General features: G+C 44.2%; 7 protein-coding genes across 7 annotated transcripts; 4 read left to right on the top strand and 3 right to left on the bottom strand.

Moving 5' to 3' along the window:
• Window positions 1-172: 172 nt before the first annotated feature.
• FA14DRAFT_162660 (P-loop containing nucleoside triphosphate hydrolase protein) lies at window positions 173-4,799 on the top strand. Its single transcript, XM_025499712.1, has one exon. The coding sequence runs from the start codon at window positions 241-243 to the stop codon at window positions 4,726-4,728; it is 4,488 nt and encodes a 1,495-aa protein (XP_025352065.1). The 5' UTR covers window positions 173-240; the 3' UTR covers window positions 4,729-4,799.
• A 20-nt stretch (window positions 4,800-4,819) lies between these two features.
• Window positions 4,820-5,397, bottom strand: FA14DRAFT_127740 (Thioesterase/thiol ester dehydrase-isomerase; the record flags this gene model as incomplete). Its single annotated transcript, XM_025496815.1, has 2 exons — window positions 4,820-4,884; window positions 4,950-5,397. The coding sequence occupies 2 exons, from the start codon at window positions 5,395-5,397 to the stop codon at window positions 4,820-4,822; spliced, it is 513 nt and encodes a 170-aa protein (XP_025352066.1).
• A 1,526-nt stretch (window positions 5,398-6,923) lies between these two features.
• FA14DRAFT_92944 (uncharacterized protein) lies at window positions 6,924-7,902 on the top strand. The gene has a single exon (XM_025503082.1). The coding sequence runs from the start codon at window positions 7,066-7,068 to the stop codon at window positions 7,714-7,716; it is 651 nt and encodes a 216-aa protein (XP_025352067.1). The 5' UTR covers window positions 6,924-7,065; the 3' UTR covers window positions 7,717-7,902.
• Window positions 7,903-8,775: 873 nt separating this feature from the next.
• Window positions 8,776-11,361, top strand: FA14DRAFT_162662 (uncharacterized protein). Its single transcript, XM_025499713.1, has one exon. The coding sequence runs from the start codon at window positions 8,828-8,830 to the stop codon at window positions 11,222-11,224; it is 2,397 nt and encodes a 798-aa protein (XP_025352068.1). The 5' UTR covers window positions 8,776-8,827; the 3' UTR covers window positions 11,225-11,361.
• A 32-nt stretch (window positions 11,362-11,393) lies between these two features.
• FA14DRAFT_151219 (scavenger mRNA decapping enzyme) lies at window positions 11,394-12,416 on the bottom strand (the record flags this gene model as incomplete). Its single annotated transcript, XM_025497466.1, has 1 exon — window positions 11,394-12,416. The coding sequence occupies one exon, from the start codon at window positions 12,414-12,416 to the stop codon at window positions 11,394-11,396; it is 1,023 nt and encodes a 340-aa protein (XP_025352069.1).
• A 169-nt stretch (window positions 12,417-12,585) lies between these two features.
• On the top strand, window positions 12,586-13,577 carry FA14DRAFT_162663 (urease accessory protein UreG). The gene has a single exon (XM_025499714.1). It carries the CDS (start codon window positions 12,603-12,605, stop codon window positions 13,452-13,454), a length of 852 nt encoding a protein of 283 aa, XP_025352070.1. The 5' UTR covers window positions 12,586-12,602; the 3' UTR covers window positions 13,455-13,577.
• A 64-nt stretch (window positions 13,578-13,641) lies between these two features.
• FA14DRAFT_151224 (uncharacterized protein) lies at window positions 13,642-15,546 on the bottom strand (the record flags this gene model as incomplete). The annotated part of the gene is made up of 1 exon (XM_025497467.1): window positions 13,642-15,546. One exon carries the CDS (start codon window positions 15,544-15,546, stop codon window positions 13,642-13,644), a length of 1,905 nt encoding a protein of 634 aa, XP_025352071.1.
• Between the last annotated feature and the right edge of the window lie 72 nt (window positions 15,547-15,618).

Below are 15,618 nucleotides of genomic sequence, written 5' to 3' on the forward strand. Positions count from 1 at the left end.
TATTCTTCTTATTTTCTCCACCTTTAACTTTTTTGTCATTTTCCGACGCTGCCAAAAATTTTAAGAAGAAATAAAAAAAAAAGGTACACTAGCCTAGCGCTTGAAATTTTTGTTTATGTATTTAGCTCAATCGACAGACCAAAGATTTTTTGGACAGTTGTTTCCGCGTCATCATCTTGTACGTCTCCATCTTTGTCGAAGCTTTGGTTGGATCAGAGGATAGGAAAGGAGATAGTCAATATGGTCCCTCCAAATAAACAAAAGACTCGCTATAATGCGAAAGCAAGACAGTCATTCGCTGGGACGACGCACAAGAAACGCAAGAATGTTAAACCAAAAAGGAGTGATGCAGATGACATTGAGGGCAGCATGGACATGGACGCCAGCGGAAGCAATGCAGTGATGATTGATCCAGAAGAGCAACGCATAAAATTGGAAGCAGACCGAAAAAGAAGAGAACTTTTAGCACGATCACAAGATCCCGATGCAGCTGAAGGACCGATATCGTCAAAGAAACGAAAACGATTAGACGCATTCATTGCACGTCAATTAAAGAAGGAAAAGAGGCAGCAACTCATTGCTGATTTGGCAAAATCAAGTGCTCAAGTTGGTGATAGATCTACTTTGATGAGCGCTGCCACCCTGGGTACCGGTAAAGTACGAACAGGACAAGAGCGACTGGATATGGACCTGGCACGAGAGGAACGGTCAAGATCAGATCGTAAGGGCAAGTATCTCGTAGTGAACGCAGACAGAGGAGATCAAAGTGACGATGAAGATGCATATTTTGATAAGGTGAACGAAAGAGGCTCAGATGTAGATGAAGACGAAGACGAGGGAGGATTCGAGGACGTTGCAGTGAAAGAAGACGATGATCATGATGAAAGGCAAGCCCGTATAGATAGAGCTCGTGCATTGTTTGCTCAGCCTTCAGCATCTGCACAGCCTATCCCAAACTCCTCCAATGGAATTTCAGCACCCAAGGATGAACAAAAGGCCACAGTGGTAGGCTCAGCGCTTGCATTGGGAAGTGATGGCAAGCCTATCATACCCGTCATGAAAAAGCGAAAGAAGCAAATAAAGAAGCCTATCGGCAGGCGCACAGCTTGGGGCAGGGTAGCCGCAGGACAAGATGAAGACGACGACGAAAGTGACTTCGACAGTTCTGCTTCCTCCGACATTGACTCAGACGAAGATGAAGAATTATCCGATGCAGTTGATGCGGTATCTGAAGATGAAGTTTCTGGATCGGAAGATGAGTCTGCTTCTGATCTCAGCGATAGTGAAATGGGATCCGGGGACGAAACGGATGAAGAAGAGCGTCAAATACTCATAGAAGCTATGAGACAGAGAGGTATGCTAGGAAATCCCGATCTCGGTCCGCCCACAAAAGAGGATTATGCTAAGGCATCAGATAACGAGGAGAATAACGAAGAGCCAGGAGAAGCTTCTTTGCCATTCTCCGCATTCGAGGGTGAAGATGAAGATCAGGACTCAGGCGAGGAGAGTGACGAGGAGTCAGAAGAAGATGATGAGGAAGAGGGTGAAGAGCTATCCAAGCGGAGAGGATTGCCAAAGACATCAAAAAGCAAAGGATTCAAAGAATGGGCCCTGACAGCACTTGGCATGGAGGAAAAAGCCAACGGAAAAGACTCAGAGAATGCAGAAGACGATGGCGTATATCGCGGTCCAGAACCAGTTGGAGGTATGACACAAAGAGTGGGAGACCTAGGAGATGGGACAATCCGAGGCCCTTTGGGTCAAGATGAGCCGATGCCTAGTCAAATCGGTCCTTTTGCTCAGAGGCATTATCAGATTTTGGAGGAGTGGCGTACAAAGACAGGCAAGAAGAACGACTTCATTAATGTGAACCGATCGGAGGAGATACAAGAGGCACGACTAAAATTGCCCGTGGTTGCAGAGGAAGAAAGGATCGTCCGTACTATAATGGAGAATATGGTGACCGTTTTGTGTGGTGAAACGGGAAGTGGTAAAACTACGCAAGTTCCGCAATTCTTATTTGAAGCTGGATTTGGAAGTCCAGGTTCTGCTAATCCTGGTTTGATCGGTGTAACACAACCGAGAAGAGTGGCGGCTTTGAGTATGGCTGCACGGGTAGGCCATGAACTGAATTTAGGACAAGATAGAATCTCACATCAAATTCGTTACGATGCTACTGTCAGCCCTTCGACCAGTGTCAAATTCATGACAGATGGTGTGTTGCTGAGAGAATTAGCAATTGATTTCATGCTGAACAAGTACAGTGCTGTCATTATTGATGAAGCACACGAACGCAGCGTCAATACGGATGTTCTTATTGGAGTTCTGAGCAGAGTAGCAAGACTCCGTGCCAAGAAATGGATCGCTGGAGAAGGAAAGCCATTGCGGCTAGTCATCATGAGTGCTACTCTGCGAGTTGACGATTTCGCCGGCAACGAACGTTTGTTTGACATTCGACCTCCGATTCTTCAAGTAGAAGCCAGACAGTTTCCGGTCACGACGCATTTTAGCCGACGTACACATCATGAGTACGTTGAAGAGGCGATCAAAAAAGCTAGCAAGATTCATGCCAGGCTGCCAAATGGTGGAATACTTATCTTCATGACTGGACAAGCAGAAATCTCTACTGTCTGCCAACGATTGCAAAAGAGATTCGGTAAACAGGCTATAGAAAAGAAGCTTCGCGACCGACGCAAAATCAGCAATAAATCACGATTGAGAGATGCGGACGATGATGAGACTGGAACAGAAGACAAAGTCTTTGTTTCTGCCAAAGATGTTGACATTGAGGCAGAAGATGTTGATCTATCGATGAATCCGAACGACAGAGCAGAGGAAGAAGCACGACTGTCTCTCGAGGATGGCAACGCAGACGAAACATTCGACGATGAGGAGGCCTTAGAAACCGACGATGAGGAGGCCTTAGAAACCGATGATGAAGAGGAACAAGAGTATGATGCGGATTTGCCCGAAGAGCTTCGCGATGACACCGACAAGCCAATGCATATTCTTCCACTTTACTCCCTCTTGCCTTCAGAGAGGCAGATGCAGGTGTTTGCACCGCCGCCAGAAGGAAGTCGTCTTGTAGTTGTCGCTACGAACATTGCCGAAACATCCCTCACAATTCCAGGTATCACTTACGTGGTGGATTGCGGACGGGCAAAAGAACGTTTATATGATGCTGTGAACGGCATCCAATCATTCGAAGTGGGATTCATCAGCAAAGCAAGTGCTGATCAACGTGCCGGTCGTGCTGGTCGTACTGGTCCAGGTCATTGTTATCGGTTGTACTCAAGCAATGTGTATGAGGAGCATTTCCCTCAATTTGCTCAACCAGAAATCCTTCGAATGCCAGTGGACAATTTGGTACTTATGATGAAGAGTATGAATATCGACAATGTTGCCAATTTCCCGTTTCCGACTGCTCCGGACAGGCAAGCGATTCGAAGAGCGGAAAAGTTGCTGCTACGCTTAGGTGCATTGGAGTCAGATGGTTCAACTTCTGCTTCAGCAAGTCAGTACAAGGTCACATCTTTGGGCAGATCTATGAGCTTGTTCCCGCTCAGTACTCGATTGTCAAAGATGCTGGTACAAGGCCATCAGCATGGATGCTTGCCTTTTGTTGTTGCATTGGTGTCTGCTTTGAGCGTTGGTGATCCATTCGTACGCGAAGAATCGTTGCATGATCCTATCGAAGGGCAATCAGTTGCGGAAGAAGAGATAGCATTGGAAGCTCAATACCTCGACAACGAAAGTGAGAAGGAGAAAGAGCAGAGGAGGGCAAAACGGAGCGCATACTTTAAAGCTCTCAATCGCTTTGCTGCAATGAGTGGTGCATTGAGCGATCCGCTTCGTCTATTGAGCGCTGTTGGTGCGTACGAACATGCAGGAGGCACATCCGAATTCTGTCGAACAAACTTCCTTGTGCCAAAAACGATGGAAGAAATCCACAAACTTCGAAGTCAAATTGCAACTTTAGTACAAGCCAATGCGGCGATCACAATGGATCTTTCTGCTTTGCGATCACCCAAACTTGATCCGCCTACGCAAAAGCAATTGAACGTTCTGCGTCAGTTCCTTACTGCTGCTTTTATTGATCAAATTGCCGTTCGAGCTGATTTGTCTCCTGAAGGAGCGGCCAGAGTACCAATGTTACAACAAGAAGGTGGACAAGGTGATCAAACGATTTCTCATCAATTCTACAAGCAAAGCAAACAAGGAGCAAAGATGCAATCAACACGTAATGTTGCTTATTTGGCAGCAGGCATTCCTTCTGAAGCATGTTTCATACACAAGAGTAGCGTCTTGTTCCACCAATCTCCTCCCGAATGGATCATCTTTTCGCACATCGTACGTGGACAGGCAAAAGGTGATACACTTGAACGTAAAGGAAGAAATTGGCTAAAGGGAGTTACTGTTATTAATCCGAACTGGGTGTACAAATTAGGATCAAGTCTTTGTTCTTTGTCCAAACCTATCGATACAGACCAAAGTGATGGTCGAGCAAAGTTGATTCGAGCAGCACAAGATCTTAAGAAGAGGGCCGCTTCTGGTAATGCTGATTCGACTTCTGGCGTAAATGAAAAGACTGTTTATCTGGTGCCATCGTACGGAACCGGACCAGCATTTGATGCATCTGAACGTAATTCGTATGTAGGTTGGGAACTTCCGCCTCTCATGGCAAAGCAGAGGTTAATAAGGGGGAAATGGGTCACCGAGATGACCTAGAGCACGAGATTGTGATTGTATTTGTATGATCCTTTTTTGGTTGGCCATTTGTATTATTTTGCATAGTCTATAAATTACACTTGTTCATTCTTTAATCTTCTGCCCATTCGTTTGGCTGTTTGCCTTTGATGACCTTTTCGCCTGATTCGTCGAATTCTGTGTGGGGTTCAAGGGTATGGTCAGTTGTCTGCTTATTTTGTGATGAATTCTGACTTACTCACCAACGTTCTCGGGATGTGTATGTGCCTTTCCAACGAACTTGGTATGTGATCCGAATGCCAAAAGAGCGTTTGTATCTGGGTGTCTAAGCTCAAATCTAGTAGTTGCCAATGTTTTACCCAAACTGATCACCTTGCCTTCGACAGTGACTGTTTCCTGATCTTTTCCCGGCGCTACAAAAGTTGTATGAATGTCCGTACTTACTCCAGTAGAGTATAATCCCTTGCTTGCCAGAGCCAGACTACCCATAGTATCAGTTAATGAGCAAATCACACCACCATGTAGTGTTTTCAATCTGTTCAAGTTCTGTTTTTGAATTGTGAATTGTCCGATAATATGACCTGGTTTGGCTGTATGAATGTGTAAGCCTGGATAACAAGTTGCATCATGACCGCCAGCATTTACGAATGCACGTGTTACTCGTTGAACGAATTTTAAACAAGCTGACATTGTGGGTATTGATCGCACTGAATGCCTATTTGTTTCGGAGAATGATGAGGATAAAGAAGAATGCAAGAAAAGGCAACGAGAAAAAGAAGCGTTGACTGTTATTACGCGTCAAAAGCATTCCAATAAAACCCGCTATCGGATAAATATAAACTCCGATTCCGGGGTAAAATGATGCCAAATACATTGGACACCTGTAAGAATAGATGTCAAACAAAGACCACAAATTCAAGATTACCTGTAGATTCTATCTCGAATGAGTATTATCTCACATCTTATGAGTGTTTCACCTTTGGCCGAAATTAAGGTCTCTTGAAAGTGAGCCCCGCCCCATCCAATATCAATGACGTTGCAAAATCATCTAGACTTACGAAAAGTTTACCCTAGCTTAATGTGAACCAAGTCAAAATCACATAGGGTGTCCAATTAGTACTGAGGTGGAATGCTACTGACCGCATATTCAAGCAAATGGTATATCTCTCACTCCTTGTCAATTTAGACTGACAATGGAGATACCACCGGACAAGGGGGATTATTGCGGATAATATTGCGCCATTCTGAATGGAAATGGCTCTACTCTTCAATCGAGGAATAAGCCGCAAGTCATTTCTGAGAATGTTAGAGCTTTCGTGGGAATAAGGTCTTTTGTTTTGAATCTCAGGTGTCAATGTACTTCCTTTGTTGTTCTTGTGGCTTGCCACGGATAATTGCAAGTAAAGACGGAAAGATGGAATATTACCCACGCGCAATACGATAACAATCACCCGTTGTGCTGCTGCTCGTCATCGGAGTTGGAAAATAAACAAAGGGCCAAGCTTTTTGCCGCTCCGTTTGGGGTGGGGCGCAGTATGGCCAAGAATAAATGCTATGCTGTTTGAAATAATGGCAGAAAATAGGGTTGTTATCGGAAATGCAAACGTCTGTGATGATTGATGACAGTGAAAAGAAGAAAGTGAAGAGGGTTAATTATAGAAGGAGGGAGTAAAGAGCGGGAGACTTCATTCTCATCAAAGGGGTCATGCCGCTCTTTCCATTTCTCTCACACGAACATTACAAGCACAAAGGGGCGAGGGCAACGTTTTCGGCTTGCTTACCCTCAATTCCACCCTACTTGATTACGCCTTCCATCGAATTGAACGGTAATGACGAACAACCGAAATAAAATGTGATATTTAAAGGTATACTGTACGGGCTAAATACAATACCAAGACAACAAAACATTGTCATAATCTGCTTGGCAAACGTAACCCCGTTCTTGGGTTTTTCTTCTTTCGTGATCGAAATAAGCAAAAATAAAATTCTCTTATCATTTTTTCCAACTCCGTATCAAAGGCTTTCCCTTTCATTGCGCCTCTCTAGAGCTGCACACAGTATTTTGCCCGAGTGATTAGGAATTGAATGTACCGCGGCTTGATGGAATGGAAAGAGTAGATACAAAACACAGCAAAAGGCTGAGCAGGCAGAAAAAAAAAGCTGCGTATGAGTCAAAATGCAATACGCATTTTCATTTATATGCGTAACATATAATTTCAATCGTCTTTTCCCTCGCAATCGATCCTTTGTGCTCCCCAGCAACTACTCTTGCTTTCAAGGTTGAGCACTTCTTTCACTTCATTGCATTCACCATCATCAGTCTCGAACAAGATCGATAGCAAGAATAGGTGAGAAGTCATGCTCAGCAATACCACCAACGGTTTGGAAGATTCTGTCAACGGCCAGAAGAATGTCTACACCAACACTGAAGCTTCAACATCAGACGAACGAATCATTACTCCACCTGTAAGAGCAAATCGCGGAAGAAAGCATAGTCTGATCACAAACGATCCGAAGAATGCATTACCGCAATTAACCTTTCTCGTCATGGCAGACAATGACAATGCAAACGAAGGTTCAAGTTCAGAAGCAAGTACACATTGTGATTCACCAATCACAACCTTTCAAGCTTCACCTCTTTTCAGCTTTCATTCCGTTGAAGAAGAAGGTGAACATTCCGTTCAATCATCTTCAATGCATCACACATTGGAAGATTTGGATTCTTCGGTAAGCTCGTTAAATTCGCTTTCACGTTCAAGTACAGGTTCAGAACAAAGTGTTTCTTCGGAATGCTTTTCTTTGAATTGCAGCACCACCACTTCTTCTTCATCCAGCACATCACTGGCCATACTTTCGAAACAAAAGTATGATTGTGAAGCTGCATGGAAATTACGAAGCGCTTTACGCGATGACGCAAGCAAGATCTTTCAAGCAACATGGCAAGAAGCTGAAAGGCAAAAGCCAATCTTGAAAAAGTTGGCAGGATCACTCAAATCAATGTTAGTGTGATTGTAACGCAAAGCAAGTTCCTCACTCAATCAAAACAAGGAGCAGGATCTTTTCTCTCTCAAATATTATTTCTCTTATCTGTCTATATGGTTTCGCATTCTTCCTGTCCCCGTGTCCTTCCGCTTGGTAACATTGTCACCGTCCGGGCTGGACCCAAGTTTAGCTTTTTGAAAGTCAAGGCATACTTTGTATCATACGTTTGCATATCCCTGCTGTAGGTCTCATTGTCATGATTATAAAGCTGAATGAGTAAACATATGCTCTCATGATCTTTTTTGAGCGATTACGACGGGTGACATAGACCGAGATAAGGAACGTGTTATCGACCTAGAGTGAGATAACGATCTGCTCCGTGATCTTGGCCTCGATCCTGTTATCGATGACGTATTCGAATGGGAATTAGAGCGCGGCGAATTTGACCGCGATCGAGACCTCGAAATAGACCGAGCTCGTGGGGACATAGAACGCCGATTTGTCTTCTTTGAGTCTCTCCGCGGGCTTAGTGACCTGGACCTTGATCTAGAATCGGATCGTGAGCTGTAGCTTGAAGAGGTGTAACTGCTACTTGAATACGATGACACGGAAGGTGACCTTCTCCTCTTACGACTTCTAGTATGTCGATCACGCTCCTTCTCACTTTGTCTCACATCTGCAGCTTTCGCCTTGCCTTTCTCAGATTCTTGCTTAGTTTTGACTAATTCATCTGGTACACGTATGTTCTGCGTCTGTTCACGCAGTTTCTTTTGCGTTTTCGGATCGATGAATGCTTTACTTCTGGTAGGCCTGCTGGTATATGCTCTTGTGTTTTTGCATTCAAACGTTGCATGTCCTTCTTGTAAGCATTTTTGACACTTTCTACTTGGTGTACCAGATGATGATGAACCGCTCTTTGATGAACCTATCCTTGATGGGAACATGATTGTTTGGGAATGACGTGTACCTTAATCTCAACATTTCTTTTCATTAATGCATAAGCGCTAAAGCATTGCCGCCTGTGTGGAGTAATAATGTAGATCCGCGGCTCACCACACGTTCACCCCTTCTCTCTAAAAGCGCAGTACACCTTTCATTCACAACTTCCATATCTTGCACTTCTCTCCTATCACATCAAATGTCTGCTCCTCCTCCTCATTCTGCTTCAATGGCAGATGCGGATGGTGCTCTGAGGCGGAGTACAGTAGAACCTCAAGATACACAATTGCTAGCACAACGCAGTCCACCAGGTTCTGTTCGATCACAGATTTTACTACAGAGAACAGTTTTACACATTGACGATGATGAAGGTGATGAGGAGGGTTCAACCACAGTTCGTGGTTTGAACAATGGTACTACGACTGATGTACAAATGATTGATGGCAGAGATGGGAATGAAGATGATGACGATGACGATTATGATGATGAAGAACCTTTAACGACAATCAATGTTGGACATACAGCTTGGGATGAGAGTGATGATGAAGAAGATCAGCAAACAGCACGAAGGACTGGAAGAAATAGCAATGGAAGACCACGACTACCGCGTCTAAGAAGCAACGCCGATGATCGATCTTACCTCAACTCTCTGCGACCGACTTCCTCTATTCTACGATCATGGCTGGTAAAGATCACTAAAAGTCCATCAGCACAAGCAAGTCTTTCGGCTCCACATGTGACTGCGAATCTATTCAGTGCAAGTCTAAATCCTGCAGTCTTGCTGAGTATGCCGGCATTCTTTGATCGGACAGGAATCACTTTGGGTATTGTCGGTTTAGTGGTTGTGGCAGCTTTAGCGGGAGCAGGTGGTGGTCTTTGGGTCGTCCTTGGTCGGTATGTTGGAGGTGCAAATATCGAAGCAATCACTGCGGCCAGCTTTGGAAGGAACACCAGATGGAAAGGCAATATCGGTAGAGCAATCTCTGGTTTGCTTCTGGCATGCTATGCTACGGGTACAGCAGTTGTGGCTTATTTCGCTCTTGCGGACCTACTACTCCAAGTACTCTTCCACTACTCGCCTCGAGGTATACCGCTTCACAACCGACTGTTTGTCACAATCGTAATAGGAGGGCTCATCACTACACCTCTCGTCATTTATCCGTTGGCAAAGAGAAATCTTATCCGTCTCTCAACAACGCTGGCTGTGCTCTTTTATCCTTGCATCCTTGCTATCCTATTGGCATACGTATACCAACAGCCGCCTACAAGCGAACCGCATTTCCCAATAAAGTCACCAGAGATGAATCCGCTTCATTCTCCTTCAGTTTGGGCGCCTTTTTCACTCTTGCCGCTATTGAGTCTCAGTGCTTCTCCGTTACAGATCATTGCACATAATCGAAGTTTACGAAGGACGGGAATGTCGGGCAGCAATGTGAAAGCATTCTTAGGTGCACAAGCAGCACAAACAGTAGCTGCAATTGCACTGGCAATTGGATTCGGAATAGGTGTCGGAACGCAAGGGATGGGAAAACGATTGGGTGTTGAAGTTCATCCGAATTTGTTCACGACTCTGCCGTTGACTGATAACCTCAACTTGGCCCGAATCCTGTTTATGGCAATTCTGATTTCACATTTGGCACTCTGTCTAGTCACTGTTCGTTCGGCTTGGTCAAGATTATTGTTCTTGTTCAATTTGAACCCTTTCAGAACCTCCAAACGGCCTGGTGATCAGGATACAGATGAGAACGATGCCGATCGTACGATTTCTGCTAGTACGTCCAGTGGTCTAGGAACAGTGGGAACCACGCCAAATGCGTCACAGCGAAGGAAGAAGTCCTTGTTGGGCAAAAAGTGGACCAAGCCTGCAAAAGATGCTTTAGCAGGTGTTTTGCTATGGGCAATGACGGCAGTGACAGCATATTGGAGTGGTGTTGGAGGAATACATTTACGCAAAGGTCAAAAGAACGATCCGGATGATGCAGCTGTTCAAGCAAATTTCACTCGAGCACAAGAAGTTTTAGGATTGATGGGAGCGGGTGTTGGATTTGTGTTACCGGCGTTTGTTTGGATTATTTTGTTTCACATTCGTCAACCAAGAGCGATCTTGCCACCTTTTGCCGCAGATATGGCACGTCAAGCATCTGCTTGGTTTTTGGGACCGCAAAGTGTGCTTGCAGTCAACAAATGGCGCAGAGGAAGTAGAGCACCACAGAACGGATCTCTCGATTCTGCTGAACGTCAACCGCTGTTGGATGATCAAGATGGGGACGATGCCGATGAAGGACCTTCCCCGAGTGCGTTCCGACATAGTCTAGCTCAAGCTTCAGAGCATGATGAAATACCATCATCGCGAAACGAAGAAGATATGAATGGCAGAGCAAACGGAAGACGAAACGGTAATACATCCATTCATCATAGTACACAAGAAACAGATGAAGCAACGCGGATATTGCTCGCGAGAAAAGAACGTGAATTGCAACGAAGAACAAGAGGAAGGAGAATCTATCAAGATATCATTGTCTTGGCTGGTATTTTACCTTTAGGTGTTTCACTTATCGTTTTGGGTGCTTTAGATTTACGACACGGAGGATGGTGATGAATAAATGCTATTCATTATTGTACATAGTATACAAAAAACCTCAGTTGTGAGGTGAAATTATAGGGTATCTATAATACATGATTGTTGTGCAACAATAAACCTCTGAGTTGAGGTAAATTATAGGGTATATCTATAATGCATAATTGGTGTGAAAAGGAGTTGTTTCTTATTCTGTGAGTTTGGCAACCTTTGTTGGACGGTGACTAGTTTGTTCTTGCAACAGAGCAAGCAATGGGCTACGACTACCCAAGGAGTACGTCAACGTACGCTTTGTGAAATCAACGCCCATTTCCAACAGATCAATCACATCATCCAAGAGATGTGCTTGTCCAACCAGAGCGCCAGGGTGAGAAGTGTAATCGGAAGAGAGCAAGTGGACATGTAGATGGTAGTATGTCGGTTGATAGTGAAGGAAGCAGCGAACTTTGCTCAGTCCAGCGCTTTCACTCTCGCCCTTGCCAAGCCCAAATTTCTCCTTTGCGACACGTTGACCTTCTTGCATGATTGAACGTAAAAGTGGAATGTGTTCCTTCTTCAAGTCTCGCATAGAACGAAGCGAGCGGTCATGAACGATAGCAACGAGATACAAAGAGGACAATGTCTTTTGATCCCATTTCAAATCAGGCAAGATGATGAATCCATCTGAGCTACCTTGACGTTCAAACAAGATCGTGTCGGCTTCTTTTTTCTTCTCGAGGATGTTGTATACCCATTGAATGCGTTCGACAGGCTGATTCTTGATCCAAGGTTCAACGATCCCAGCATACGTCTCTGGTGTCTCTGTTACCATGAACTTTTCTTGCTCTGTATACTTGAGAATGTGTGCTTCCGTTGCTGGACGAATGATTGTCAATTTGACGTGTGCGTCCACATCGCTTGAAGCAGTGTTTGGCGTGGCCATCCAACCGAGAACCCAATGATATACATCATTTGATCCAAGACTTTTGAAATTGGACAAGCTTGAGCTTTTGTCAGCATCGGTCGACAAGTTTTCATAGAACGAATTGGAGAAATGCGTCTTTTCCATAATCACGATTGCTTGTTCTGAACCAGCTTCGCCAGTGGGAAAGTTGCCAAGCAAGATTGCACTTTTGCTTCTCGCATCTTCGTTGAGCACTCGTACGAGTTTGAAGTCATGCAACAGCTTAGAAGCGTCTGCTCCATCTTGTACATCTACTTGAGAAGACATTTTTGTATGGTTGTGAAGGAAGAAGAGCACGCTAAATGAATGTGTGCTCTTTATTTTCTTCTTATTCTCGCACGGTTCTTTTTGTGTAAATAAAGTTTCCTTGGCTTATGTGCCTTGATTTGCTGTGCATGCATGCATATAGAAAAGCATCAATCATCTTCCTCATCATCACTACCATTCGATACAATGTCTAATCAAGTCTGCGATTTTCAACTTGCACCTGGTCAAACTACGACCAATGCTGCACAACATGCTCATTCACACGATGGAGGAGCAGAACACTCTCACTCCCATTCAACGCCAGCAAACGAACATGGACATACACATGAAATCATGGAAAACGCTGGTAAATTTGCTGAAAGAGATGTACCAAATTATTCAACAAGAGATTGGAAAGAAAGAGCATTTACCATTGGAATCGGAGGTCCTGTTGGATCAGGAAAGACTGCTTTGCTCTTGAGCCTTTGTCAACGTTTACGAACAAAGTATAATCTTGGCGTTGTGACGAACGATATCTTTACACGAGAAGATCAAGAATTTTTGATTCGCAATAGTGCACTGACACCTTCCGATCGTGTTCAAGCAATCGAGACAGGAGGTTGTCCACATGCTGCAATTCGCGAAGATATTTCATCAAATTTGGAAGCATTAGAAAAACTTCAAGCAAAATATGCATGTGAAATGTTGTTCGTCGAAAGTGGTGGTGATAATCTTGCAGCTTCTTATAGTTCTGAATTGGCCGATTTACACGTTTATGTGATCGATGTTTCGGGTGGTGATAAAGTGCCAAGAAAGGGAGGTCCAGGTATTTCGCAATCTGACATTCTTGTCATCAATAAAATCGATCTGGCACCATATGTCGGTGCTTCTCTTGACGTGATGAAGAGAGATGCTGCAAAGATGCGTGATGCAGGCCCAACAATCTTCACAAGTGTCAAGCATGGAGATGGCGTGGAAGACGTAATCGACTTGATCTTGTCAGCTCGCAAACAGGCAGGAGCTGATGGTCATGGTCGCAGCATTAGCGAATTCCAATAAGCACAGCAAACTGCATTCATTGATAGATTGCTATTTTTTCCAAATATTTTCATATTGTACAAATTTTCAAAAAGAAGAAAGAATCGTCTAAGACTTGAATTAATACATTGATAAAGTGAAGATTGAGGTGATCGCGAGTGCGTGCATGATTTTGCTATTGTCCAGCATAGCATCCAATCAAAAGAATCTACATGAACAAGTTGCCCAAGTATCGCTCATAATCGTATGCAGTCTCTTGTAAGCCATCAACCTGCGCAGCAGGCATTGCTTGAACAAGGTAATCGATCGATCCTTGAGGCAAGAGAGCCATTCGCAGATCCAACTCGGTAACATAGGGCTTGTCAGATGCAAGACCTTGAAAGGCTTCGATCAATTGATCAGGACTGGTAGAATCTTCTGAAATCTCACGTAGGAAAGTCAAGAAAGCATCATACGATACCGATCCAAAGTTTTGTTCTAGCTGATAATGAATCACTTCCACATCTTCGTCGGCATAAATGATACCCAGACTAGCCAACGCTGCACCCAATTCTGGTACGGTGAGCGTGTTTGATGCATCCTTGTCAAAGTATCGAAATGTACTTTCGAATTCCTCCAATTGCGCCGGTGTAAGATTGGTATGTTGTCTTGAAACGATTTGGTTTTCGATGAATGCTAGCTTTTTGGCCACACTTGTTGTCACCAATTCCAACTCAAAGATCAAATCATCAAGCGTATACACTGTATGATCATTTTCTTCCACATTGGCCTCTTGACACTCTCTGTCTGTCTCCCGTAATTCTAGCAACAAGTCGTTCTGTAATGGGATCAATTCGCTTTGTGATTTTTGCACATTCACCAGCTGCTCTGACAAATCACCACTCAGGCTAACGATTTCGGTTGTGATGTTACGCAGATTTTGTTCAAATGCATTGGCTAGGTTGGCAAATCTAACTCGAAGTGAATCTTTGGCGTTTCTGATCTCTGCATTGATCCTTCTACTTCTTGATGCTTCCGATTTGGCCAATAGGGCCCACGCCGAATCCAAATCGCCTTGACGTAAGCCTTCGAGAGGCAGCCACTCACGTAGATGGTAAGTCTTCAACTTCGTCTGAATATTGCTCAGTAGTGCCCCCAAATCCGTTCTCTCTTGTACCCAGATTCTCTTTGAGCCAGCCTTGTATTCGTTGAAGCTCTTGAGCTGTAATCTTGCATCGGCATATGTTCCTGCAAATGCTGCTGCTGTCCATGCGTTTTGTACTTCGATCATAGCATGCAACAATTCCTTCGCTCTCCTTTCATAGTCATTTTGCATCATCCATGCACTTTGCATCACATCTGCAAATTTTGCCACTCGTCTACTGACAACTTCAGCTTGTTCCATACTACTGAAAGCGTGGAAATATTGCGCAACGTACGTCATCACACTTCTTTCGTCCGGCTTTTTGACATCGCAAAGATCTTCAACGTCTAACAATTGTGGAATTCCAAGATGCTGCTGTGCGACATCAAATGCGGTTCGTGTGCAAGCATGCTTGTCTGTTTTGTCGAGAGAGTCATAGTTGAGCAAATCAGGCCTATGACGATGAATTAAAGCGCAGAATGCCAATCCAGATTGCCAAGAATAGGTAAAGTCCTTGACATCTACTTCCTTGTACGGCGCCGTCTTGCGTTGACACCAGAGCAATAGACCTTCTTTTGCATTGACACCTTCTTCGCTGATATCTGCGATTGTGAAACGCAGAATCAAAGTCCAAATCATTCCCAGAATCAACTTGAGGTTTCCATCAACAATGTCCTCTGCACCAACATTGGTCAAGATCACACCTCTGCTTTTGATAAAGTCCAATGCTTTATTCACGTTTTCGGCTTGTTGAACACGCATTCTTGGATTTTTGTAATATCTGCCCAAACTTGTATCTCCCATTATTTCCATCAATTCGATCAAACGAACACCATCTGAAAGATCAGTCGTAAGAGATCTCATCGGTGGTAGATCGCGAGATTCCAATTTTGTATTCAACCACTTGCAGAATGTTTTTGCTTGAACGTCTTCCCATTCTCGATCTGCGTCAGGCAGTCCTGCTAAGACGGATGCCCGTTTATATGCCATCGTTAATCGATTGCAAGATGAAGAGATGGTGACCGTTCTGATGATGAGTACCTCACTGTCACAACTTCTTGA

This window comes from Meira miltonrushii (assembly GCF_003144205.1).
Source record: "Meira miltonrushii strain MCA 3882 unplaced genomic scaffold FA14scaffold_6, whole genome shotgun sequence".
In the NCBI taxonomy this organism is placed as follows: domain Eukaryota; kingdom Fungi; phylum Basidiomycota; class Exobasidiomycetes; order Exobasidiales; family Brachybasidiaceae; genus Meira; species Meira miltonrushii.